General features: G+C 50.3%; 8 protein-coding genes across 8 annotated transcripts; 4 read left to right on the plus strand and 4 right to left on the minus strand.

Moving 5' to 3' along the window:
• Positions 1 to 975: 975 nt before the first annotated feature.
• AWJ20_170 (AAT-domain-containing protein) lies at positions 976 to 1557 on the plus strand (the record flags this gene model as incomplete). The annotated part of the gene is made up of 1 exon (XM_018878599.1): positions 976 to 1557. The coding sequence occupies one exon, from the start codon at positions 976 to 978 to the stop codon at positions 1555 to 1557; it is 582 nt and encodes a 193-aa protein (XP_018734420.1).
• Positions 1558 to 2587: 1030 nt separating this feature from the next.
• On the minus strand, positions 2588 to 3955 carry MRF1 (Mrf1p; the record flags this gene model as incomplete). The annotated part of the gene is made up of 1 exon (XM_018878610.1): positions 2588 to 3955. The coding sequence occupies one exon, from the start codon at positions 3953 to 3955 to the stop codon at positions 2588 to 2590; it is 1368 nt and encodes a 455-aa protein (XP_018734421.1).
• Positions 3956 to 4514: 559 nt separating this feature from the next.
• On the plus strand, positions 4515 to 5108 carry AWJ20_172 (uncharacterized protein; the record flags this gene model as incomplete). Its single annotated transcript, XM_018878621.1, has 1 exon — positions 4515 to 5108. One exon carries the CDS (start codon positions 4515 to 4517, stop codon positions 5106 to 5108), a length of 594 nt encoding a protein of 197 aa, XP_018734422.1.
• A 132-nt stretch (positions 5109 to 5240) lies between these two features.
• Positions 5241 to 7073, minus strand: DOT1 (histone methyltransferase DOT1; the record flags this gene model as incomplete). The annotated part of the gene is made up of 1 exon (XM_018878632.1): positions 5241 to 7073. One exon carries the CDS (start codon positions 7071 to 7073, stop codon positions 5241 to 5243), a length of 1833 nt encoding a protein of 610 aa, XP_018734423.1.
• Positions 7074 to 7735: 662 nt separating this feature from the next.
• On the plus strand, positions 7736 to 9400 carry GPI10 (Gpi10p; the record flags this gene model as incomplete). The annotated part of the gene is made up of 1 exon (XM_018878643.1): positions 7736 to 9400. One exon carries the CDS (start codon positions 7736 to 7738, stop codon positions 9398 to 9400), a length of 1665 nt encoding a protein of 554 aa, XP_018734424.1.
• A 95-nt stretch (positions 9401 to 9495) lies between these two features.
• On the minus strand, positions 9496 to 10392 carry UNG1 (Ung1p; the record flags this gene model as incomplete). The annotated part of the gene is made up of 1 exon (XM_018878654.1): positions 9496 to 10392. The coding sequence occupies one exon, from the start codon at positions 10390 to 10392 to the stop codon at positions 9496 to 9498; it is 897 nt and encodes a 298-aa protein (XP_018734425.1).
• Positions 10393 to 11232: 840 nt separating this feature from the next.
• MSS2 (Mss2p) lies at positions 11233 to 12696 on the minus strand (the record flags this gene model as incomplete). The annotated part of the gene is made up of 1 exon (XM_018878663.1): positions 11233 to 12696. The coding sequence occupies one exon, from the start codon at positions 12694 to 12696 to the stop codon at positions 11233 to 11235; it is 1464 nt and encodes a 487-aa protein (XP_018734426.1).
• A 6176-nt stretch (positions 12697 to 18872) lies between these two features.
• On the plus strand, positions 18873 to 23642 carry SNF2 (SWI/SNF catalytic subunit SNF2; the record flags this gene model as incomplete). Its single annotated transcript, XM_018878674.1, has 1 exon — positions 18873 to 23642. The coding sequence occupies one exon, from the start codon at positions 18873 to 18875 to the stop codon at positions 23640 to 23642; it is 4770 nt and encodes a 1589-aa protein (XP_018734427.1).
• Positions 23643 to 27321: the final 3679 nt, after the last annotated feature.

Genomic DNA, 27321 nt, shown 5'->3' on the forward strand with positions numbered 1-27321 from the left:
TTTGTTTGCTAGTTAGTACAGTGGATTTTTCATCTTCCAGGGGGGTGTGCCTCCGGCGGCTGGGGCTCCGCCCCAGACCCTGGTTGCTCCTCTCGCTGCGCTCGAGTCGTTACTTGGAGGTCCCCACCGACTCCGCAATCTCCTGCGAAGCAGGAGCAACCAGGGTCTGGGGCGGAGCCCCAGCCGCCGGAGGCACACCCCACCCCCCGGTGATGCAGTGTTTTCTTATCGGAAGTGCGAAGAGGGTTCATGTATGGCGCCAATCTGCAGTGTTATCGCCTATCGCACATTAAGGTTGTATATAAAGGCAGGGCCATGTCTCCGCATTTCCGTCCGGTTCGAGAAGATAAAAAATAAGATGAAGGTCGTCACTTGTTCAGGGAGTCCATATGAAGTGAGTTTCGATTCCGTCTGACTGTAGACTTAAATGGAAAGAATGTGAGAATGAGGAAGATGCTAACGGGCAGATTGGGTACACGCATGGCTCGCAGGCCAAGGAGCAGGTGCTCAAGTCGAAGCAGTTCTACAAGGACTTTTTCAAGGAAACGGCAGGTATAGGCTGGGATAAGGTTCAGGAGATTGGTCTGTCATTTCTTCCGATAGTCGAGAAGAACTGGGACTTTATTTTAGACGAAATCAAGGGCGTGGCAGACGGGTCGGGCCTCGAACTGGCGGACATTTTGGCTCTCAATGTTCGCACGGAAATCGCGTTTGGTCTCAAACATGATAATGAGAGTGATGGATGCACTACTATGTTCTGGAAGTCCGATAAGACCAGCTTCCTGAGCCAGAATTGGGACGTAAGTAGGGAACAGTCGGTTGACTGAGGTCTGAACCGGGTCTGATTGAACTCAATTAGACCCGGACCGAGACCTGGACAGTGTACTAACTGGTCGGTGGTAGTGGAGAGAGGCTCAGAAGGATGCTTTGGTGGCTCTAATAGTCAATCCAGACTCTGGACCGAGGTATAGAATCATGACAGAGGGCGGAATAGTGGGCAAAATCGGGTTGAATGAATATGGCGTTGGCTGTTGTTTAAATGCGATAATGGCTAAAGGTGTCGACAAGAACAAGATTCCTATTCATTTGGCTCTACGGCTGGTTGTGTCGTCCAAATCAGCTGAAGAGGCCATTGAAACTCTTACAAAAACAGGATGTGCTTCAGCAGGACATATTTTTGTCGCTGACTCGACTACTGCTCGTGGTCTAGAGTTCTCTGCTTTCGATTATAAAGCTCTGGATTTGGATGGCAAGAACCATCTGTTCCATACTAACCACTACCTGGCACCTCATAATGCCGAGGAAGGGCAAACTGAGTGGGTATCTGATTCTCCGTTCAGACTGTCTCGGATCGAAGAGCTGTCGAAGTCGCTGAAACCGTCTATAGAAGGTATTCAGGAGGCTTTCAAAGACGAGAAGAACAGTCCTGGATCCATCTGTAGAATCGGTAGCTCGGTTACTCTGTTCAATATCGTCATGGATCTGTCTGCCAAAACTGCTGCTGTGACTATAGGAAGGCCAATTGATCCTGATAGCAAGCTGACCTTCAGCTTTTAACCAAGCTCACGTTAACAGCTCATGCTCAAGCTCATGCTCAACTCATGCTCAACTCATGCTCACATGTCCCTATAAAACTCTTGTAACAGACATTTGATAAATCAATTATACTTTTATAATCACCAAATACTAAAATAATAAATAAAAACGACACTAGCTCTTTCTCCTCACTCGCTTTATACTTTCCATGTCGATTCCAGGAACAATAGCTCCCTGGCTGTTGTTGTTTTATGGATTAGGCTGCTGTGGGAACTGTTACTGAGGAACTGGCTGTCTCTCTGCCATGCTCTGTTTGATCAGGACAAGCCTCTTCTCAACCTCTTTTAACGTGTGATTGACAGCCACCAGTCTCTTCTGCGTCGTGTACATCTTCAAAACAGTCTCTTTAAGATCCGGCGGCGGGTTTGATTCGAAAGTCTCGAGTTCTGGAGACGGGTTAGTAGGGGTTGGTAGTGATGCCTCCGGCGGCTGGGGCGCTGCCCCAGACCCCGTGGCTCCTGCTTCGCAGGAGAGATATGGGTACGTGTGTACTTACTTTTTCTCAGAAACTCCAGCTGGGATAACAGCGCATCTTGCGACTCGTGAAGACTGTCCAGTCGCTGTGAAGCGGTCTCTAGCGCCGGCACCAGCAGCGACCGAACTGCAAACTCCACCGACTCCTCGTTCGACGGACCACCCGCTGTATCGCCTGACGCCATTTCTCCAAACCCAACTCCACAAACTCTTTTCTAACCGCGACACCAAACTCACCAACTCACTCTGCGGCACTTCACTGTCTAACATCAAGCGGTGGTGATCTTCAATGTTCATCATGATTATTATGCATATTATGTACCATATCTATATACACATGCACCATAGTTACGGGAGGACTGCCTCCGGCGGCTGGGGCTCTGCCCCAGACCCCGTGGCTCCTGCTTCGCAGGAGATAGCTGGGACCGTCGACGGAACCGACTCGAGCGCAGCGAGAGGAGCAGCGGGGTCTGGGGCGGAGCCCCAGCCGCCGGAGGCAGTCCCCCCAGGTAGATATTTACAGAGAAGAGGCCTGGTCTTCGAGGAGTTGTTTCATGGCCTCGGTTTTGGCGAACGCGTCCATTTGGTCGACGACTTCGTTGAACTCGTTGATTTCGCCTTTGACCACGTCGTCCAGTTTGTATGTGGTGGACCCGCACCGGTGGTCGGTGATTCGGTTTTGTGGGTAGTTATAGGTCCGGATTTTGTCGGACCGTTCAGTGGTGGTCACTTGAGCGGTTCGTTTGCTCCGCTCTTCGCGTACTTTTTCTTGTCGTTCGATCTCGTCCAAACGGGCTCGCAGGATCGTGAACGCTTTGGCTTTGTTTTTATGCTGAGACCGCTCGTCTTGTATCACTACCACAATTCCACTGGGAATATGGGTCAGTCGTACTGCTGAGTCCGTGGTATTCACATGCTGACCACCGGCACCTCGTGCTCTCATCACATCGACTCGTACTTCATTGGCTTGGAACGTCCGTTCAGCTTCTTCACCAGCTTTCGACTCGTCGGCTCCTGGTTCCATGACTTCGGTCGGTAGTACCACTACAGCGGCTGTTGATGTATGAACACGACCCTTAGTCTCAGTTTCGGGAATTCTTTGGACTCTATGAACCCCACCTTCATACTGTAGTCTTTCATAAGCTCCAGCAGCATTGATGTTGAAAATAGCTTCTACAATTCCGTTTCCTGCCGGGGTTTTTGTAATGGATATCATTCGAGTATCCCATTTGTTTTTGATAGCGTAATTCTCATACATAGTTAATAAATCGTTGGCGAAAATGGCCGCTTCACTGCCTCCTACACCCGGACGAAGCTCGAGAATGCACGCTTTATCCACAAACGGATTTGTAGGTACTAGTTTCGATTGTAATGTAGCAGTCAGCGCCGTCAAATTCGACTCAACTGATTTCAGCTCAGATTCGGCTTCTTCCTTTAAAGACGGATCATTCAGCAAATGCAGTAGTTCCTGATACTCTTTCTCCATGGACTCGTACTGGTCGAACAGATCAACCACGAACCCGAGTCTCGACATCCGAGTAGCTTTGACTTGGTCAAACCCGGATCCCGATTCTGACGACATTTCTTGTGCAAGACCATTGTACTCGACTTTCAGCTGCTCGGCCTTCTGAACCAGCAGCGGGTGCAGCAGCTCGACTTCGACCTCAGTCGACGATTCCGGTGTCTCTTCGGTAGAATAACACCTTCTAACGCCAAACTCCCGATTCTGGGTCGTATTCCACCCATTTCTGAACTGATTCAAGTCCAAACCAGCCCGAGTTTTGCCCAACAGAGTCTGAAAATGGCGAACCAGCGACCGTCCCTTCTGCAAACTCCTCGTCTCAAACCCCCCATTCACAGCCGAAAAACACTTTTCCGGGCCCATAAACCTGTTCTCGGTTCCTACTGGTCTCCCCCTGACCGCTGCCGAACTCAGCGACCGGGTCCGTAGCCCGCCGCACCGAACTCCACTCTTCAAAGCCATCCTGCTCATTCCCCTGACATCAGATCACGCACCTGCAGCTGAAATATTTCACTTCACGAACCTGCAATGCAGGGGGTCGGGGACCTGCCTCCGGCGGCTGGGGCTCTGCCCCAGACCCCGTGGCTCCTGCTTCGCAGGAGTTGGCTAGGACTGTCGGCGGAACCGACTCGAGCGCAGCGAGAGGAGCCACGGGGTCTGGGGCAGAGCCCCAGCCGCCGGAGGCTGGCCCGGTCCCAGGCGGACCCTAACCGCTATCGCCTTTGACAGCTGATAAGAAACCAGATCACGGACACGGGATCCTGTGAGAAGACGACGACGATGGTTTCGCAGACCAGCTGGCGAGAGACATTGGCCAGTGAGCTAGCGAAGCGCGACCGGCGTGAGAAGCAGTTTGACGAGTTTATTGTGGCGTGTAAGTGGCGGCAGGTGGCGGGAATGGGTGATTTTGTGACTAACGGAGATGGCAGTTGAACAGGCGGCCAAACGGGCTGTGGAGTCGGAAGCGGCCGTTTTAGGGACCAGTGGCAAATCTGGCGGGTCGAGTGGTGGTCCGGTAGATACAGAAAGAGAACTGGCTCAATTATATACACGGCTGTCAATAGCAGAAGAGAAAGCCAAGAATCTGGAGACCCTGAAGAGCACGTATGAGAAGACCACGAGCCAGCTGACGCGGCGGCTGACGGAAGAACAGGCCAAAGCACAAAACTACCGGGACGAGGTGGACCTCAAAACGACGTCGATGCAGCATCTCCAGGACGAGATGCTGGCGCTCCAGATCCAGCTCAACGTCATCGAAGACAACATGAAACAGGTCCAAAAAGAAAACGAGGCACTCGTCGAGCGCTGGATGGCCAAAGTGGCTGGCGAGGCCGAGAAACTCAACGATGCCAACGCTTTCATCGAAAGGTACAGTTTCACGGGTTGGCGGTCTGTGCCTCCGGCGGCTGGGGCTCCGCCCCAGACCCCGTGGCTCCTGCTTCGCAGGAGTTTGCGTGGGGAAATGGTTGCTAACAGGAACAGTCTTAAACGGATTAAACCTCCCTCCGAAGGTTAGAATATACAGGGCACGCTCAACGCTCTCTCGCGAAGCGAGAGCCACGGGGTCTGGGGCGGAGCCCCAGCCGCCGGAGGCAGGTGCCCCCCAGAAAGTCATTAATCTCATTAAATAATTAAGCAAAGAAACTTTTTAAGAGGCCGTGAGGCGGGACCTGTCGATGGTCGCGATGTAGTAGTCGCCGCCGGCAGTGGTCCAGCTGACCGAGTCGTTGGAGAAGTGCCGTTTTTCGACGCGGAGGATGTTGATAGGCGACTCGCGGTTGTGTTCGGTGATGACATGGCCTGTGGGCACGAACGATCGGAGGGACACGATTTTACACCCGTCTTTCAGATCGAGGAACATGTTCACCAGCTGGCCGTTGAGTTCGGCGTCGAATGCGTAGTTATTGACCAGCAAAACGTCGGCTCGGTGCAGAACCGCGTGAATGCTCTCGTCTTGTACAAAGTCCGAGGATACAAGGTTGATACTGCCCATAGCAAGTCGGTATAGTTTGTTGACACGGTTTTCCAGCTCGGTTTTCTGTTTTGTAGCCAGTTCAGATGCCGTTTTCATCATCTCACACCCCCAACTTTCACAACCGATTTCAAGTGCCGCTTGTAGGACACAGTTACCGACTCCGGACCCGAGATCAATGAATACTGATGACGGCACCAGTTTGGTTTGGCGAAATATCTCGGTAACGAATGGAGGCAACAGCTCACCGTAGACATTCGACGAGAAAGCCTTATAATCACGCAGTTCGTGGGTCCGTGGTGAGACTACTCGTCGGTACACTTGGTTCAGCAGTTCGTAGATGGTCGGGGTAGGCAGTCTATCAATAGATTTAATGGTTGATTCGATAGCTCCTGACTCACGTAAACTGAGTATGAGGTCGTTGAACTCGTCAATAGATCTGTGAAACGACTGGGAGTCGTTGTTTTTGACTGCTCTTCTGAGTCTTCGCAGTATACAGTCCTGGTTGGAGGGGTGTTTAATGAGCCACGACGGTGAGTTCTCACCTCCTCCCGGCACAAAAACAGTGGCTGTCATTTCAAACACCGCAGCGATCTCGTCTATGGGATTGGCTTCTTCTACTTTTGAGGGGATCATTACTGGATACTCTTCTGATCCGAACGGCAATTGCAACGTGATTGTCCTCTTCTCATCGTCTTTTTGTTCATTTTCGGGTTCATTCGTCTTGTAAGATTCATTACGACTATTATTCACGGTGTTCTTCTTGAAATCAAACAGCGGTTTATATCGCACGTTCCTGGAAGTCGATGTCACCAGCTGTGCAAACGATATTATATCCACTGGACCAGCCAGTTCGGACGAGTGGTTTTCGGGATCTAAATAGAACTGACGACTCGTCTGGCCATCTTCAAACTCCAGATCAGACGATGGAGACTGAGTTGCAGTGATACTGGCCGACGACGGCTTCTTGAGCGTCAGCTCCCAGTTCTCTTCTTCCTCCGACGACGACTCGTCCGAAACGCGTGTATTATACGATTTAGCGGTTCTACGCTTCCGAGGTTTCGGCGACGACGTCGCTCTATCACCTCCACGACCACCAACTCCGCTACTACCACCCGTCGACCCAGTACTTCCATTCTGATCTGTCGCTAGAGGCGACGAGCCCGCCGTCGCTCGACCGGTCCTGGCTCCAGCTGTACTTCGATTTTCGACTCTTTTTCGTTTCGAGCTGGCCACAGGTTCTGAAGAGTGTCTATTTTTCACCTGCCTATCCCGTTTCGAGCTGTTATTACCGACATTCGAACCCGCAATACCACCACTGATGCCGCTGCCGCTGCTGCTACCGCTGCCATGGGAACCGCTGGCAGCCGCGGCTGGTTGCGCCAATGGAGACGACGATTTCCTCACGACCTTCGTGGTCGTAATCACCGTCTTCTTCACATTCGCCGAGTTCTGCGGATGGCCCTTACTTGCGGACCCCGACACTTTACTCAGCTGGCTGAAAAACATGATGCTATCTCTCCGGATCAACTTCGCGAACCTGCTCCTTCCTCTTTAAGCGTACCGCGCAAAATGTGCCACTTATACAAGGGAGCCGGGTGTGCCTCCGGCGGCTGGGGCTCCGCCCCAGACCCCGTGGCTCCTGCTTCGCAGGAGACTGCTGGGACCGTCTACGCCCGACTCGAGCGCAGCGAGAGGAGCAGCGGGGTCTGGGGCGGAGCCCCAGCCGCCGGAGGCACATCCGGCCACCCCCTGTTATGTCACGTGATACATGCCCTAACCTGGAATTTTCACGGGTGGAGGCGAGGAGGATTGGATTCAGAGAGTTTCGGGGACTTGAGTGTGGGCTGACTGGCTGATACTGACGTTTTGCGATTGGGTTTGCCGTTTTGGAGCTTGTGTGTTTGTTGTGTTTTGAGTGGTTGATTTGTTGTTTTAGTTCTGCACCCCTGGAACTGGCGGATCTGTGGAAGTGTTCTCAGGACCGTAGGCTGAAGTGGTTGACGAGCCGTTTAAAAATTGGTCTGATTGCGGTCTGTTTCGTGGCTGTTTGTGAGTGTGCGGTTTTTATGGACTGTACAGTTTGTGAACGGACAAGAGAGAGTTGAAATTTTTGGGGGCAATTTTTTTTTGAGTTTGGCAGCAAGTGTCTGGTGTACAGGTGGTTCAACATGCAGTACTCGTCGCGAAGATGGATTCACTTGCCATTGTACGCAATTCCATTGTTAGTGGCTTTTCGAGTGTTTAATGCACTGTCTATTAAGACGTTTTTCCAGCCAGATGAATACTGGCAGTCGCTGGAACCGGCTCATATCGCTGTTTATGGCTACGGGTATTTGACTTGGGAATGGCGTGAACATCTCCGAAGTGCCGCTCATCCGCTTTTATTTGCGGGTGTCTATAAACTGGCCAATTGGCTCGATATTGACCCTGTTTTGGGCCCAAAACTTTTTCAGGGTGTTGTTGCGGCAATTGGCGATATTTATACCTATGAACTGGCAATTCAGGCTACTAATACTCCTTCAGCTTCAGTAGCCAAACTAGCTCTATTTGCCAATTTAGCGTCTGCTTTCAATTGGTTCTGTTTACCAAGAACGTTTTCAAACTCGCTAGAAACTGTTCTTACAACTATAGCACTGTCGTATTGGCCCTGGAAATCGTTTACTAGTGGATCTCCTATCATCTGGCCACGGTTCGTGCTGTCTCTGGCCATTGCCTCGATTGCATGTATATTCCGACCCACAAATGCTCTGTTGTGGTTGTTTCTTGGAATTCATTTTCTATGGACCTCCAGCTCGTCTCGTCAGACCACTGTCAAAATCATTGCCGCGACCTCTGCTGTTCTGACGCTCTCTCTGTGTTTCAATGGCCTGGTAGATTATGTATATTTTGGCGAGCCCGTGTTTCCATTGCTCAATTTTATCAAATTCAATATCGTAGAATCGCTGTCGCAGTTCTACGGAGTCAATCAATGGCATTATTACCTCAGTCAGGGACTACCTCTATTGACAATGGCATACTTACCACTAGTTCTGACCGGGCTCTATCAATACAAAAGCACTATTATCGTGCAATTAATCCTGTTTATCATTGGTTCGTACTCGCTTCTCGCTCATAAAGAAGTGCGATTCATCTTCCCGCTCATACCACTTTTGCATCTCCTGGTAGCGGCTGCTTTAGATCGCATCCGACGACGAGCCATATTCCCCCTTCCATATCTCGTGGCCATATTACTAGCAATCAACGTCCCAGTGGCCACATACTTCTCACTATACCATCAACGAGGAGTCATCGACGTGATCTCGTACCTCCGCCATGAACCAACCGTCTCAAGTGTCGGATTCCTCATGCCCTGTCATTCGACCCCCTGGCAGAGCCACATCCACCGACCCGATATCACTGCCTGGTTCCTCACCTGTGAACCACCCCTCGGCCTTACCGCCAAACAACAAAAAAGCTATCTCGACATCGCCGACCAGTTCTACGCCGACCCGACCACCTTCCTCGACACGCACTTCCCGCCTCTCGACGACGCGCCAACCGACACCCCACCTTCCCACTCCGACTACGACTGGCCATCTCACCTCGTTTTCTTCGCGGCTCTCGAACCGCTCGCAAGCCGGTACCTGTCACCAGTATACCAAGAGGTAAGTTCTTTTTTCCCGGGTGCTGGCGCCTCTGGCGGCTGGGGCTCCGCCCCAGACCCCGCTGCTCCTCTCGCTGCGCTCGAGTCGTTTTCGTCGACGGTCCTAGCCATCTCCTGCGAAGCAGGAGCTACGGGGTCTGGGGCGGAGCCCCAGCCGCCGGAGGCACCGTGGCCCCCTGACACGGTCTAACAGGAGCAGGAAACACGGTTTTTTAATAGCCACTTCCACGACGACGCGCGTCGCAGGGGTGACGTGATTGTATATAGAAAAGTATAGGAGCGAGTCTAGTTTTTGGTAGTGGTGGGTGGTATTTCGTCGTCGTCTTCGTCGTCGTCGTCGGCGAGCAGTGTTTCGAGCTCTTTGAGTTGCTGCTGTTTGGCAGGGTCCAGCAGGAGCTCGATGGCTTGGAGTTTGTTGCCGGTTTGGAGCGCCCAGTCAACCACGCCGGCCGGTCCGTACTTCTCGAACAGCCATTCGTTGGCTTTGCGGAAGTGATTGCATTCGAAGAATCCCCGTGAGGCGGAAAGGGGACTGGGATGGACTGACCGGAGCACCAGGTGCTCGCTCGAGGGACGGATTTTCTGCATTCGTGCGTATGCTGGGTTTCCCCATGCCAGGAAACAGATCCCGCTTGGTCGTGCTTTGACTGCTGCTTTTAGAACTTCTTCTGTGAATGTCTCCCAGCCTTTACCGGCATGTGAATTGGCATTGGCTGCTTGTACTGTCAGACAGGTGTTTAGAAGAAGCACGCCTCGATTGGCCCAGGGAGTCAGAAGTCCTGATTTGGGGACGACGAAGTCGGGGTAATCGATTGCAATGCCTTTATAAATATTTCGCAGCGATGGAGGTGGTGGTGTGGGCGGGTTGACGGAAAACGCCAGTCCGTGTGCTTGGTTCGGTCCGTGGTACGGATCTTGGCCGAGAATCACCACTCTCACCGAGTCTAGTGGCGTGTGACGCGACCATGAGTAGATATCTTGTAGTGGTGGGAAAATCCGTTTCCCGTTATTGATCTCGGTTTTAATGAACTTCTTCAGGTTCAGAAAATACGGTTTACTCAATTCCTTGTGAAGAACTGCCAGCCATGACTCGTCCAGAGTCGTTATCTCCAGTCTGCATCTCGTTAGTATCTCTGCCCGACTGACTGTTTGTCTGTTGGTTTCTGGTGATAGAAAGGTCATCAACTTACTCAAGAAGTTCACGCTGCTCGGGTGTTAGACCATCGATCCAGCCCTGTTTGTCGAATTTCGGTCTGGCTGCTGTTGGTAGGGTTGTTTTGGTAGAATCTCCAGCCGGTGTCTTCGTCGTCACAGTTGCACTGGTTGTGATTGTGGCTTTCGCTGTAACGGCGGTGGTTTTCTGGAGCTTTGTCTTGGGCTGGAAGAACGAAGTGATCTTCCGCGACGAATCCTCCAGCTCTCGTTTCGCTGTTTGAGTTACCATTTTCTTGAGCATCCACCGGCAAGTCTTTGAGTCTGCTCACTGACCCGCTTCTCGTCTCTCAACAACCGCGACTCTCATGCGCGTATTCGCGTCGTCCTGTATGCATCTCTCAATTGCATCTTGCAGCGTGCCTGCACAACCGTTGGGCCGCACATCTCCCCCCTGACACTCCTCTACCCGGGTCTCTCTCCTCTCACTGTCGGCAATTTTCACGGAGACAATCCGTGGTTGGCCTGGCCTGCCTCCGGCGGCTGGGCTCCGCCCAGACCCGTAGCTCGAACTTCGCTCGAGTTGCTAGGACCGTCTAGTATAGTCTGCTTGTCTGTGAGGGTGGTACACTGAGTCTCGCCCTTCACCAGTAGCCTCTAGCAGTAATCCCAGCTTGACCATTCAAATATCCTCTTTCGTTCTTGTCTATATAAAATAATCTCTCTAGTTAAACAAGCGGAAAACAAATAATTAAATTCGTACTCAGAACTTAACCCCTGAATCTCCTATACAATATACATTTTACATGTACAGAACATAAATTAAATATATATACACGATAGTCATAAGTCATTAAAATGCAAGATATTTTAAAAGCTCCACCTCTCGCTACCAGCATCAGCACCGTCATTTCTATTACCTGATCCTCCGGGAGGTGGACCCTGGCGATGCTGTTCAAGCTGCTCTATCAGTTTCTTCCTCGACTGCACCACCAGATCTCCTTTCTCATCGCGTCTTATTTTATCAAGAACACGTGCTGCTCCTTCATAATCACCCAATTTCATCAGACAGTCAAACAGTCCAGTATGGCAGTTGATGTCGTCAATACTACTTCCGAGCTCAAACCATTGTTGAGCGAGCTCAACTTTATTAAAGTAATTGAGCAGTAGAAAGCCCAGTGGGGCAAACGCTTGTCGTAGTCCTGTAGAAGCGGCCTTTTCTAAATGATATCGAGATGCAGTTTGATTCTTCTCGAGAATCTGACCCAGGTAGAAATGGCAGTCCGACACCTGATTGAGATCAAGAGCACTGGCTACTGCTTTATCAAAGTACCGACGCGCTGTTACTAGATCGATCTGATCTTTCGTCATTAAACAGATCAAGCCAATATTTCTCAGACACTCGACGTACAACGAGTTATCTGATTGAATGCCATTGTCGATGGCCAACTGATAAAACTGTCTGGCCTTTTCTCGCTGGTTTCTCTGGTACGCCAGATCACCAGCTATTTTGAATGCAAGTGGGAACTTTTTGTCCATGAGCTGTCGTAGCAGCAAATTCGCGTGTTGTCTATCCTCAACAGTGATCTCATCTTTTGGTAGAGATGACTCCTTAACTACAATGGAACTAGCACCATTGTTCGAGGGTGTATTGCTTCCATTACCAGTACTGACATCGGCATTGACACTAGCATTGCTGCTATCAGCATCAGGAAGAGTAGGAGCAGCTGAAGAAGCAGCTGAAGAAGCAATTCCAGAGGTAGTTCTATCAGTATTATTAGCAGGAGTAGTAGCAGAGGTAGTTCCACTACTACTAGCAGTAGTAGAATCAGTAGCAGAAGTACCACTAGACGTAGCAGAGGTAGCAGCAGTGATATTAGAAGATCCAGCAGTAGAAGCAGTAGCGCCAGACAGTGCAGAAGAGGTAGCTGATGTAGCAGACGTATCAGATGTGCTACGAGTCAATTGCTGGTCCGAACCAGGGCTGCTAGCGAGAGTACGACCACAGAGAAGAGCGATAGCAGCGTAGTCACCGAGCTCAGACGCTCTATCCACGAGATTGTTTTCAACATCCACAGCCCGTTTTGAAATAACCCCCGAAGACTTGCGATAGTTTTCCAGAATTCTCTTCAAAGTCATCAGCTGATATGGCGGGACTTGGTCGACATCTTTGGACGGTTGCAAGAAGTTGGGGTCGGATTCATCCAAACACGACTGGTACACCCTGACAACGGTTTTATACCCCAGCGGCACACGAAAGTCGAACAAATACTTCCTCAAAGCTCTTTTCGGAATCAAACTGAATTCCGCAAGCAAAACCCCCGAAATTCTCATTCTCCACCACAAACTCACGAACCCACACTAACATCAACGGATCCTGCAGAATCAGCCTGTCCGCATGATTTTCACCCCGAGATCACCAACATCACCACACACCCGCTGCCGCGCTCTTCCTGGGGGGCATGCCTCCGGCGGCTGGGGCTCTGCCCCAGACCCCGTGGCTCCTGCTTCGCAGGAGATTTTAAGGGGGGGAGACTGGATACGGGTGTGAGGGGGAGGGGAGGGGGGGTGTGCCTCCGGCGGCTGGGGCACTGCCCCAGACCCCGCTGTGCTCCGCTTCGCGGAGCGGCAGAGACCGTCGACGCACGACTCAAGCGCAGCGAGAGGAGCAGTGGGGTCTGGGGTGGAGCCCCAGCCGCCGGAGGCCGACCCCCCACCGCGGGCAGCGAGGGGACCCCTAAGCCCGACTCGAGCGTAGCGAGAGGAGCAGCGGGGTCTGGGGCGGAGCCCCAGCCGCCGGAGGCAGGACCCTTCCCCCAAGACCCGTGGGAGGAGTGAGGGGGGTGAATGCTATTACTATTTCAGGTGTTTCTCGTTACCATTCACAGGTGTAAGGCTTATGTGGACGCCAGCAGTCATAAACTCTAAGTTTGCCAGCCAGAAGAACGCGCCATACGTCACGCATCGCGCCAGTCAGCTTCAATCAAGTCCAAGCCAGAACCCGCAGTCCGACGGCAATCAACAAGAAAACTAGCCCGACCAGATCGGCTGGCGTCGCCCGCACCGCTGGCCAAACCCAGTCGGACCCCTCGTCCGGCAGCAGGAGCCCCTCCCCCTCGTCGCATTATCAAATCCAAATCACGGATCGATTGACGAGATCTCGGACACTAATGCATGCATAATATGTTGATGAAAATGCCCGTCTGGGAACCAAGCATTGTAAATCCGCCGATCGCCATGTGTGAGTTTAAGCACTGGACCTGGGCCTTCATGGCCAGCGACCCGATCCTAGAGGAGGGGGGGGAGGGGTGTGCCTCCGGCGGCTGGGGCGCTGCCCCAGACCCCGTGGCTCCTGCTTCGCAGGAGATTGCTGGGACCGTGGGCGGAACCGACTCGAGCGTAGCGAGAGGAGCAGTGGGGTCTGGGGCGGAGCCCCAGCCGCCGGAGGCTGCGGGCACCCCGGCCGGTGCAAGCCAGAGGCCTGTTTGAGAGGAGTGGGAGTGCCCTTGTCAGGAGCGGCCGAGCAGAGAGCGAAGCAGGAGGGAGGTGGTAGAGGGCCACCGAAGCTTAAAACACGAATGAATCAGCCAGTTACAGTGCTCAGTTGTCGAGGCTCTGTTCGGTTGAGTATAGCGGCGGGTGCACGCTGGTTGTTGGACGGACAGGCCCAGCTGTTTGCTCGATGACGAACTCCTTCCAGAACCAGCAGACCTAATGTCACCTGCCGGAACAGCAGGGGCAGCAGGGGCAGCAGCAGCAGTAGCACCATCAAGTCCCTCGTTCTACACTTGCTGCTGCTCCTCAACGTGTGAGGTGGGACACATGGGCCAGCAAACGGGCCGATGGGCAGTGATCCAGAAGTGGTCAGCAGCGAGTGAGGCGAGCCCTAGGGCAGGTGAAAGGGCAGCGTGTGCGAGCGGGCTGACTGGGCTAGTGAGCCAGTGAGCGGTGCAAGGTCTGCAGGATGAAATTAAACATCGTATGCGGGGCAAATCCCAAAAGCAACGAAAGCTCGGACTCAGAGGGGGGAGGAGGAGGAGGAGGAGGGGAAAGACCTGGAGAGGGAAGGGGGGGGGGCACTTGCCTCCGGCGGCTGGGGCTCCGCCCCAGACCCCGTTGCTCCTGCTTCGCAGGAGATTGCTGGGACCGTCGACGGAACCGACTCGAGCGAAGCGAGAGGAGCAGCGGGGTCTGGGGCGGAGCCCCAGCCGCCGGAGGCACACCCAAACCACACACCCCACCACCAGCTCCCAGACCGACCCCATGGAGGGGCAGAGTGCCCAGGAAGGAAGAGGAGGAGGGGCAGTTGGAGGGTTGCCAGGAACGGGCCAGTGGTGGGAGGGAGGGAGGAGCAGCAGAAGGAACAACAAAAGAAACGAAACAAGCCAAACGAAGAAAAAGCAAAGAAAAAAGAAACAAAACGGGTACTACAGGCATTAAGCATTAACAGACAGGTCAGTTTATCTTGTATTGCTTTTTCTTACTCATTTTCCTGTATTTATTATATATACCCAAGGTTGTTCTCTTTTCAAGATTTCGTTTCTTTGCTTCCTGATTTTTGCAGTCCGGGGCGTTCAGATTTGTGTTTTGGCACCGGCTGTTTCAATGACTTGCTTCTTTCTCGCTCCTGTTCAACAGTGGGGAAACTTAGATGCGGCGACACGCCGCACCCAGCTCTTTATCGCTGGCTACCGCTGCCAGCTCTGACACCGGCCAGTGACTGAGTTGTGAGAGCGAGACAGTGGTTTATTCAACCTTGAGACAGTTGTAATCAGTAACTCCAGAATCAGATTTGGTTGTGATTCTATTACAGTGGGTATCAGTAGCAAGTTGATCGGATTGGACTAAGACTGCGGGTTTTGATTTGATTTCTACGAGTAGAAAAAGGTTTGTTCGTTTTAGTAGACGCAGACTGTGAACAGATCCGACCGGCAGTGTCACATCACACAACACACCCTAGGTCACTCGCTGCTAGAGATCACTCAACAACAACAACAACAGAACAGAACAGAACAGGACAAAACAGAACAGCGAGCAAAAACAACTGCATGCAGCGACGGTACAGTACCAGTTTCAGTTTGACCAGCACCAGCACCGTGGTACTACCTATCAGTAGCTATTAAATTAGTCTATCCAGTTTAGTGATCTCGGCATTGGATTCGGAGCATCAGTAATGGTAGCATTTTTACTAGTATTAACAGTATTGGGTGATATCATTAGTGGATACCTAAGAAAAAAATAAGCTATCAATGATAGTGACCAGCCGACAGAAGTAAACCAGCGGATTAGTAGGAGCTGTTTATTTTTTTTTGGTTATTTCGTTATTTTTTTTATTTTTTTATTTTTTTTATTTTTGATTTTGATTTTTGATTACAGCTGGATCGGTGGTAGTACAACTAACAGCAGTAGTACTTTATTACCAACAAGTGTCAGTGAAAGCAGTAGTAGCGTAAGGTGCCGAGACCTTGATTTTGATATTGATAATCAGCAGGATCAGCAAGAAACACAAGGCACCCACCCCCCTACCCACCCACAGTACTTCTATCATCGGCTGAAACAATAGTAGGGTACAGTGTAGGTAGTAGTATTACATCAAGCAACACGCATTGAACTAGCAGCATAAGCCCCAGCAGAAGCGTAGCAGCAGTCAGCCTCAGTAGGTATCAGCAAGACTCAGAATCGGTATCGGTATCGGTATCTGCTGTAATTTCATCGGTTGTAACATAAGCAGCAGAAGCAGAAGCAGAAGCAGAAGCAGAAGCAGTAGCGCAACAACAGCAGCTGTATCAGCAGAAGCAGACAAGCAGGAACAGGAACAGAAACAGAAGCATCGGCATCAGCGTCAGCTTTAGCTTCAGTATCAGCAGACTAAGCAGATTGACAGACTAGCAGACTAGCACATAAGCTGCAGCAGCAGTAGCAACAACGTCATTTATCGTTATCTTGCGGCGAGAGAGCCGAGTTGAATCCGAGTTGAATAAGCTGGCAAAAGAATTCGAAAAGAAGAATTAGTTTAATTTGACAGCAACAGTGGTGAAACAAATTACCCCTGACGGTGCCAGTTGCCAACAAAAGTAAGTACTACACAAACCAAGGTCTCGTTCCCGTCCCCCACTGATCAACGGCTTAAACCACCCCACCAGAGGTCGCCATGGTCCCCTATGTTCCCTAATAAGGTTTACTGCCAGAAAGGAAATCACCTGCGTGCCCTCCCACATCCAACTGCCCCACAGCCAACTCCCAACGACCTTCATCCAACGTCCAGCGTGCCAGCCAGCCAGCCTGCGCCAGTACCAGCACCAGCAACTTATGCCCCACCGACCCCACCAACCGCCAACCGCCAATCGCCAAGCAGCCCCTCCAAGCCCCACCAGCCCACCAGCGCCCACCAGAAACAGTTGGTCAAGAAATCGCCCACTTCCCTGCCCACATCCCGTTACCCCTCGCTCGAACTCCTGTGAAAACCCCACGCTAGTGATACCCCCCTCTCCCGACTCGAGCGAAGCGAGAGGAGCAGCGGGGTCTGGGGCGGAGCCCCAGCCGCCGGAGGCACACCTCCCATCCCAGCCCAGGCCCAGCCCAGCCCAGCAGCCAAAGTAAAATACCCAAACCCATAATATCAGGACAGCCCACCGTAGACCACCGAATACCAGCGCATACCCTAACATCCAACGCAGACATCCACACCAAACACAAATTGCTACACCAACAACCACCCACCCACACAGACAATCACTGAATCCAGCGAGCCAGCCACAATCGGGGCCCACCACACCACCACCCACCCACAGTAAGTAAGTACTATTAAACCAACGAGGCCAAATCGAATATTTTCAGACACAGCGAGCGCGTTGGGCAGGACACAAGCGTATCTGGTGGTCGCACTCGGCTCGGCAGTTGCAAATAATTTACCACCGGAAAATATATTTCGGACGCGTTTGCACTCGATTTTCTTGATAACTTTGATTTATTGACACACGGGCGGATCCAGCACACCCTAGAAACTGGCTATTTTCCGAGTTGGTTTGGTTTTTGGCTGTTGCTGGCACGATTCTTTTTTGTAGGTGACTCTGGCTACCATTACACACCAACTGTGGTTGTACCCCTGCTCGACAACTATTGACGGTTCTCAGTGGTTGGCGTCTCGAGGTTGGACTGGCAACCAGGGAACCGTGACTGGAACGGGATCAGTTGGCTGGGGGGCTTGTGCCTCCGGCGGCTGGGGCTCCGCCCCAGACCCCGCTGCTCCTCTCGCTTCGCTCGAGTCGGGCTTCGGGGTGCCCAGTTGAAGCTGATGGACCTTGTTCCCAGAACGTAACACCGGGCCAGCTGTCAATTGACGAGTTCGAAAAGGGAGAGATCGAAACGAGATGAGGCGAGGCAAGGAACTGGAGTTGGAGTTGGGATTTATACTAACAGGATCTAGAACAGGAACACTATCAGTGACGGTAGGGATAACACAGAAACTGACTGTAGCAGAGAGCACGACTCGAGGAGCCCGATTCCGTGGGAGTATATGAGACGTTGAAGCGACCGCGATCCCAGCAACGGACCCGTCAGAGCGACCTCGACCTCGACCGCGACTCTCGACCCACCACCATCACCACCTCCTCGACAGCTGTCGGCACCGGACGAGCCAGGCAGCAATGAACTCGCAACCAGGCCCCGGCACGCCCATCTCGTTCATACCCAACTACGGGGGCGTGCCCAGGCAGCAGCAGCAGCAACAACAACAGACCATAGGCACGATGCCTCTGCCGACCAACAAAGAAGAACTGTCTCGACTGTTTAACGTAAGTGTGCCCTGTGCCTCCGGCGGCTGGGGCTCCGCCCCAGACCCCCCGGCTCCTCTCGCTGCGCTCGAGTCGGCGCGTCGACTGTCCCAGCCATCTCCTGCGAAGCAGGAGCCACGGGGTCTGGGGCGGAGCCCCAGCCGCCGGAGGCATTGGCCCCACCGGTGACACCAGAACTAACGGATTTTTGCAGCGATGGCACGAGCTGCGTGCTCAGCTCGGCGAGCATGCGCCGACGAACCCCGAGTTTCTCGAGATCTCGCGTGTTCTAAGGACCATCAGCCGCCAGCAGAAAATGCAACAACAGCAGCAACAGCAGCAGCAGCAACAACAGGGGATCCAGCAACAGCAAATGCCCATGGGCCAGCAGCAGCAGCAACAACGGCCTCAGAACTTCATGCGATCAAACGACCAGTCCACACCGCCGTTTCCCGGAACGCCAATGGGTAAGTGTTTTAGGGGAGGACATGCCTCCGGCGGCTGGGGCTGTGCCCCAGACCCCGTGGCTCCTGCTTCGCAGGAGATGACTGGGCCGTCGACGGAACCGACTCGAGCGCAGCGAGAGGAGCCAGGGGGTCTGGGGCGCAGCCCCAGCCGCCGGAGGCAGCGTGGGAGTAGAGAAGCGAAGAACTAACAGCGGTAGCAGGACCTCAAGTGCCGAATACGGGAAGAGGAGGGCCACAGACGCTGCTTCAGACGCCGGCAGCAGGTGCTGGGATGGGCAGCGGGCCCGGTGCGGGCCTGGGACAGGGTCAGGGACCACAGGGGCCGATGAGACAGCAGCCGCCAATGCCCAGTTTGGGACCGGACTCACCGTTTAATCAGGAGCAGATGATGCTGCTCAGGAACCAGATGATTGCGTACCGTGCTTTGAGCAAGAACGCGCCTATTGCTCAGGCGATGCAGGCCGTTCAGCAGGCGCTGGCCAGTAATATTAGGCTCCAGCTGCCCGGCCAGCAGCCACAACAGCAACAGCAACAACAGACACAACAGTCCCAGCAACCACAACAACAGCAGCCTCAGCCACAGCAACAGCCTCAACAACAACAGCAGCCACAGGCTCAGTTACAGGCGCAATTGGGTCCAGGAGCAGCAGCTCAGGGCAGTCCGAATGCGGCGGTTTTGAATCACCAACGACAACCGTCGGTACCAGTACCGGACGAGTTTCAGAACTCGCCAGGCCGAGGATTCCGAAAACCGGCTCCGAGTATGAGCCAGCGAAGTTTTAGCAGAGCTAGCAGCATTTCCAGCCCCGTGGCTACTCCTCAGACACCTGCTTCAGGTGCTGGAACGGGTCCAGCGACAGGAGGAACTGATCCGTTGTTAGGAGTTGGCGGCGTTTCCGGACAAGCAAGCGCGGGTCTGGGGAATACCCCGTCTCCTCAACCACCAATGCCTGTGAATTTACCACCTTCGGTTAAACTGTTTGGCGTTTCTTCGTATATCGACCCAAGATCACCTTCGTATTTGGCACAATCAGTGTCATTTGAAGATTATACGGCACGTCAACAGCAGCTATTTATTCCCACAATCATGCCAGTTGGGTTGGATGTCGTGGATATGAAATTGGAACGCGAACGTCGAGTCCAGCAAGCCATGCATAACAGAATGGCATATTTAGAAGAACAGGAATCGGAAAGTAGCTCTGGTTTGAGCATAGACGAAAAAATAGAGCTCAAGTCGCTACGGCTCGCCAATTATAACAAGGCTCTGCGAGGCGATATTCTGGCTAATGTGTACTATTTCAATATGGTGGCTCTGGATGAGTCCAATAAGGGTAGATATACCCGGATGAAGAAGCTCAGTTTGCAAGAAGCAATTGCTACCGAGCAGTTTACGTATCAACAGAGAGTGGAAAGACAACGTCGTGAAAACCAGAGGAAGATTGATAATATCCAAAGTACCGTTAAGCATGCAGTTGATGTGGCCAACTCGGTGACTCAGAAACGAAGCCGATTGTCAAGATTACAAAAATCGATAGTCAGTTTCCATGCTTATACTGAAAAAGAAGAACAAAAGAGATTGGAAAGAACCGCTAAACAGAGATTGCAGGCCTTGCGAGCTAATGATGAAGAGGCATATATCAAACTGCTCGACCAGACAAAAGATACTCGTATCACGCATTTGCTTCGACAAACAAACACATTTTTGCATTCACTTACAAAAGCGGTTGAATCTCAACAGCGAGAAAACAAGGGCTTAGCCACTCTTAATACAGAGCTTCCTGATATCCAAGAAGGCGACGAAGACAGTGAGGTACGTGATTACTATGCTGTTGCCCATAGAATAAAAGAAGAGATTACCAAACAACCGAGTATTTTGGTGGGTGGAACGCTGAAAGAGTACCAACTCAAGGGTCTACAATGGATGGTATCTTTGTATAATAACAGTTTGAACGGAATTCTCGCCGATGAAATGGGTCTTGGTAAGACCATTCAGTCGATCTCGCTGATTACCTATTTAATCGAGATGAAGCAGTTGGCAGGTCCATTTCTGGTTATTGTACCCTTGTCAACACTGACCAACTGGAATCTGGAGTTTGAGAAATGGGCTCCCAGTGTTAAAAAAGTTGTATACAAAGGACCTCCAATGGCGAGAAAGGCTCAACAAGGAATTATTCGGTCGGGTGACTTCCAGGTTTTACTTACAACTTATGAGTATATTATCAAGGATCGACCTATTTTGAGTAGAATCAAATGGGCTCATATGATTATTGATGAAGGTCATCGAATGAAAAATACCCAATCCAAGCTGTCATTTACGCTTACGACATATTATTCCACGAGATACAGACTTATTTTGACTGGTACGCCTTTACAAAACAACTTGCCTGAGCTATGGGCACTGCTCAATTTCGTGTTGCCGAAAATTTTCAACTCTGTCAAGTCGTTTGATGAATGGTTTAATACTCCATTTGCCAATACCGGTGGTCAAGACAAGATGGATTTGAGCGAAGAAGAGACTCTGCTGATTATTCGACGTTTACACAAGGTGCTGAGACCGTTTTTGTTGAGACGTCTTAAAAAGGATGTCGAGAAAGATCTTCCCGACAAGGTGGAAAAGGTTATCAAGTGTAAGATGAGTGCTCTTCAACAAAAACTTTACCAACAAATGATCAAGTACAAGCTACTGATTTTGGGCGACAATGTACAAGGAGCATCTGCATCTGGTTTGAAGGGATTGAATAACCAGATCATGCAGCTGCGTAAAATCTGTAACCATCCTTTTGTCTTCGAAGAAGTTGAGAATTTGGTTAATCCTAACAAGGAAACCAACGACGATTTGTTCCGTGCAGCAGGTAAATTCGAACTGTTAGACCGAATTCTGCCAAAATTCAAGAAAACTGGCCATAGAGTGTTGATTTTCTTCCAAATGACGCAGATTATGGATATTATGGAAGATTATCTTCGTCTTCGAGACATGCAATACCTTCGATTGGACGGTAGTACCAAAGCAGAGGATCGATCAGACTTGCTCAAGAAGTTCAATGCCCCAGACTCGCCATATTTTGCGTTCTTATTGTCTACTCGTGCTGGTGGTTTGGGTCTTAATCTTCAAACTGCAGACACGGTTATCATTTACGATACCGATTGGAATCCTCATCAGGATTTGCAAGCCCAGGATCGTGCCCATCGTATTGGACAGACCAAGGAAGTGCGAATCCTGCGGTTGATTACTGAAGATTCGGTAGAAGAGCATATTTTGGAAAAAGCTCATCGTAAGCTTGAAATCGACGGTAAAGTCATCCAGGCTGGTAAATTCGATAACAAGTCGACTAATGAAGAACAAGAAGCATTTTTGCGATCGCTTTTGGAAGCTGAAGAAGCAAAGAAGGGTCATAAAGATGACGATGACGAAGAAATGGACGACGAGGAACTGAATGAAGTACTTGCTCGAGATGATAATGAAAAGGAAATCTTCCGAGAAATTGACCGTATACGAGCGGCTGACTATGGCAAGTCTGGAGCTCGGGCACGTCTTATTACCGAAGACGAACTGCCTGATATTTATAAGCAAGATGTGTCACATTTGGTCAAACCAGAGCCGATGGAAAATTACGGACGAGGTACTCGTGAACGGAAAGTGCTTCATTACGATGATGGGCTCACTGAAGAGCAGTGGCTCGAGGCGGTTGACAATGACGACGATACAATTGAAGACGCTATTGCCAGAAAGAGACAACGGATCAACAAACGTCAACAGAACAAGTTACGTGATAGAGAAGAAGACTCTGCAGATGTATCGTCGCCAGGAACTCCATTGGCCGGTGGTGACTTTGCAGTGTCAACACCTGGTACAAACGGTAAACGGAAAAGAGGTCGTAAAGCACGAGATACTACTGCTAGTGTCAGTGCAAGTGCCACTGGAAACGTTGGAACACCGACTGCTAAAGACGAGTCACCAGCATCTGCTATCATCCTTCCGGTGCGAAAACGGGCTAAAGGAAGACCACCAAAAGTCAAGGAAACATTGTCTCCACAAGCAAGACGTCAACTCACTGAGCAAATGGAGGAGATATTTAATTTCGTTACAACTCAAGTCAAAGATGACGACGAGCGAAATAGAATCGATTTGTTCCTTGAACGACCTCCTAAAAGAATATACCCCGATTATTATTTGCTGATTGAGAACCCGATTGCATGCGACATTATAAGAAAGAGAATCAATGACGCATACTATCAAAGTTTACCGCAGTTCAGAGAAGATTTCAGGCTCATGTTTAGAAACGCCCGTACTTATAATGAAGAGGGATCGTTTGTGGTGCAGGATGCCAACATTCTGGAAAATATGGTCAACACTCTATACTACAAGTACATACCAGAAGCAGAGGCTATAGACAAGGCCGAGGCTGAACGGGTTCTACAAGAGAAGTTGAAGAAAGAAGAAACCGCCAAACTCATGAAGTCGGAAGTCACACAGACTACTGTTAGCGATGCCACTACTGTTTCAGGAGGTAATGCTGGTGTGACAAGTACTTCTGTGGGAGAGTCTACCAGTAAAGTAGAGCTGATGAAACTTCCATTGTCTTCATTAGCGAACGAACAAGAACCAAAACAGGTGTTTAAGGCGAGCGATTCTGAATCTGACCACGATAAAGCACACCTGTCACCCCGTTTGAAGGAGACTTCGTCGTCATCGACTTCGCCACTTGAAAACGGATCAATTGCTGGTGGTGCTATTAAAGATAGCGCCAGAATCTCCCCTGGTATTCACAGCGGGAACAGTTCCGACGGCGGGTCTGCAGCGAGCCAGCTGGGACCTGGTGAAGACGGCGACGACGAAAACATGGACGGCGGCGACAACAGCCTGCTTGTTAGCGGACAGCAGTCGGCAGTGGACGGGTCTACCGTTCAAGGCGACGAAGATGAAGACGACGACGCGCTGATGCACGATCACGACGGGCTGGAACTGGACCCATTTGGCGGCGATTTCAACGACTACGGCAACGACTTCGACAACAGCAACCTGCTGGACCGGCTCAACTGACCTGTTTCTCTCTACTTTATTTGTAATGTAATATAACGACTTCACGATTCACGTCAGGGTGGGGGTCTGCCTCCGGCGGCTGGGGCTGCGCCCCAGACCCCGTGGCTCCTGCTTCGCAGGAGACTGCTGGGACTGTCGACAGAACCGACACGAGCGTAGCGAGAGGAGCCATGGGGTCTGGGGCTCTGCCCCAGCCGCCGGAGGCAGACCCTCGACGGAGTTCTAAGCGGAGATTACCGGCGTGCGGCTGCCGTATCGGGGCTTATCATACATGCGTCAGGTTTAGGGTTGGAGAGCTTCGTGAGATGAGGCTTGTTGATTGAGTGTAAGAATCGGACCAGTGAGGGGTGTCGAAGGGTTCTTTTTGGGTACTGGAGAGGTGATTCCTTGCTTTAGGACTGTGGAATTAGAAAAAAGTGGTGGTTGGGCCGGATTGCGGGGATGGAGTGAGGCTCAGGGGGCGGTCGATGGTGCAGGTTGGGCGTGCGGCTGGAGGGGGACAAATTTTTCAAACAAATTTCCTAAATGGGTAATAAATGATGAAATACGCAGTCACCGAGACGGCGCACTCGCAAAAGAGTTAACGAAAACGACTTCGTTTGCAGACTGATATCCATTTCTTTGAACCATCGAAAAGCATCCATCGCAGGTCAAATTATACAACAAAAAAACATAAATCAAAATGGTACGTGTGAATGAGTGAAGAGGAGTTAGTGGAGAGTCGAGTTATGAGTCGAATGAGACGAGTAGTTTGGATAGAATGGTTAACGACTGGTGCTGGAATATGAGGACGAGAGAGATCGAGAATAGAGGCAAACTCGATGTGGCGAAACATGAACGACAACCGTGAAAGATAAGACCAGTATCGCGACTGGTGCTTTGTATTCAACAGAGTTTCAACGATCAGAAGAAGGAAATACGAAATACGACTGAATAACGAAACATTTGTGAGCGATCGAGTTGAATCAGAGACTCGGCCTTTGAAGACGCCATATCAGGCGTGCTTCTGAGAAATGTGAGACGACAATAGAAACACATTTGATACTAGTTTGAATGAAAGCTAGTCGGAACATCGATCCAGTCTTGTGTTTATGTCAAGCAGTATTTCGACTGAAAATTTTCTTTGTCGTGTAGTAACACAGACTATGACAACAGTGCCACCTTTGACATATATCCAGTATTCTATTTACCGTTTACCAGTTGTGTTCCAGTTCTATTTATGAAAATCTTTCATTCGTCTCAACTATTCTCACGAAAAAATTAGAAACATAATACTAACAAAGCCCAGGTTTTAGCTCAAGATCTCCTTAACCCTACCCAGGCCTCTGAACTCAGAAAGCACAAGCTCAAGCAACTTGTCGCTTCCCCAAGATCTTTCTTCATGGACGTCAAGTGCCCTGGTTGTCTTAACATCACCACTGTTTTCTCACATGCCCAAACTGTTGTTACCTGCGGTTCTTGCGCCACCGTCCTTTGTCAACCCACCGGTGGTAAGGCCCGTTTGACTGAGGGCTGTTCTTTCAGAAGAAAGTAAATGTTTTAACGAATGTAACATAGAGAGGATCTCCTAGATTCTTTGAAGGAAAAATTTCAAAATGTTTTAAAACAAAAAGATTTCATGTTATTATTTTTTACGACTCTCTTCTTCCGAAGCCGCCTCATCTAAAATCATCCACCCTCCACAAACCACCCTTTTTATGACAACATGGTTTTCCTTGTGAAAGCCCAAAAGTTGTGTTTGCTGTTAGCAAATATATGGAAAATTATAAAAAATATTTTATTACTCTGTATTCCGCCAGTGTTCTTGTGCCAGACTCGGTCTGTGCTCGAGCGTGCTTGCTGTGGTGTCTGGGTCGAGTGATTTTAGTTTGGCTGGCTTCTGTTCTAGTGTTTCTGGGTCCTGGGTCTGCCTCCGGCGGCTGGGGCTTCGCCCCAGACCCCACTGCTCCTCTCGCTGCGCTCGAGTCGTTTCTCCACGGTCCCAGCAGTCTCTTGCTTCGCAGGTGCTACGGGATCTGGGGCAGAGCCCCAGCCGCCGGAGGCAAACATCCCCGTACAGGGGGTTTCTCTCGGTTGAGGGCCACTCAGAGAACCGCTTTTGGTATAATTGGATCATGAGAGCTTGGTATTGTATAACTCATCTGAATGAGGATCAATATTTTATCTCTCAAGTAAAAAGAGCATGAAGTACAGGTTCTGTGCCAGTTGACTGTCAAATAAAGATTCTGAGATGGGTTTCCTACATAGCCATAACTGCCTCTGGATGCTTTTGATTGTGCTGGGTCTTTATAAAATTTATCTCATAGAAAGATACCAGAAATATTCCAACTGGACTGCTCATCTCTTCTCCAGTAGAGAAGCTATGGGGGACAATAGGAGATCAGGTAATTTTTTTATCTTACCAGATCCTAACTTCAAAAGGTGCTTCTGTGCCATTATTTACGTTGAATTAATTTTGTCTGTACTCCAACTATTTCCTTGGCGGTTTGATTTGATTATATTTTTTGGGTCCAACGGATTTAGTAAGAAATGTTCTACCGATGATCATATCCGTAAGAGGTAAAGTGTCATACGATTTGGCGCTCCTAATATGGTTAGTGATGGCCTGTGCGTGAGCTTATCTGACAGTTCATGCAAGGTTGCCGTTAACGATTCAAGCCTGACGACGAGCCTAAGTTGTACAAATAACCTCTCCTATATTCAAAATAACATGAGTGCAATGTCTAAATCAACTGGTGTTTGCAACTGGCTTAAGATGAAGTGCACGTACGTTGAGTTGACAAGCTACCTTATACAAGACAAATGGCTGGTATCTTCAAAAGCTGTACCGGGCTGATCTGGTCCTGATTGCATTCCACTTCGTTTTGTACCAAATATGGAACATTTCTGCGTGGTGACATATATATATAATTCTTTATTATGTGCTCTGATATTACAGATATTACAGATGAAGGGTAAAAGAAAGTAGCGTTGCATTTCAGGGTCCTGTCCAGGTGCTGTTTGTCGACAAGGCTCCTCGTTTTCGATTGGGTAACCATAGACTCCACTTGTTTTAATTTAAAACTACTCCAAGATTTACAGAAATCAGGTCGATAGCCATGAGAGTCGTCTGCCAGAGTGATTATTGTTATTCATCCACGAGTATGGCATTTAATCTACCAACGTTCAACTGAACAGTCTATCGGCAGGTAGTATCAGTCGACTGCGATTAAACCTTGAGGTAATATCCCAGGGAAGACCATAATGAAAAAACCGGAACTCAAGTTGGCGTAACTACTTTCAGAGGACATGTTCACTAAGGTCTGCATTTGTTTAATTAATGGTAGTATATTATCTATAACTGCCTACATGGAGGAGATTTAAAGGAATCTTACCTACCCGGACACAATAAACTGTTCGTTAAGTTACCATTCAGGATATTTATATCCATACCTCTGTATTAGTTCTATATTGATAAAATTATATCACTAATGGTTTCTGTGTGTATCGTAAACTTGTCACCCTCCTATCTTTTCTCAAGAGGATTAACCGTCTGTCGAAAGAAGAGTTCAATAGTCTTTCAGAATAATGATATGAATAATAATCTGAAAGCTGCTACAGCACTCTTAACTTATTTGCGAGTTTAATCTCAACTTATAGTTGCAGATCCATGGTCATCGAGTTCGAAGTGAAGGACATA

The sequence above is a fragment of the Sugiyamaella lignohabitans genome, chromosome A (assembly GCF_001640025.1).
Source record: "Sugiyamaella lignohabitans strain CBS 10342 chromosome A, complete sequence".
Lineage (NCBI taxonomy): Eukaryota > Fungi > Ascomycota > Dipodascomycetes > Dipodascales > Trichomonascaceae > Sugiyamaella > Sugiyamaella lignohabitans.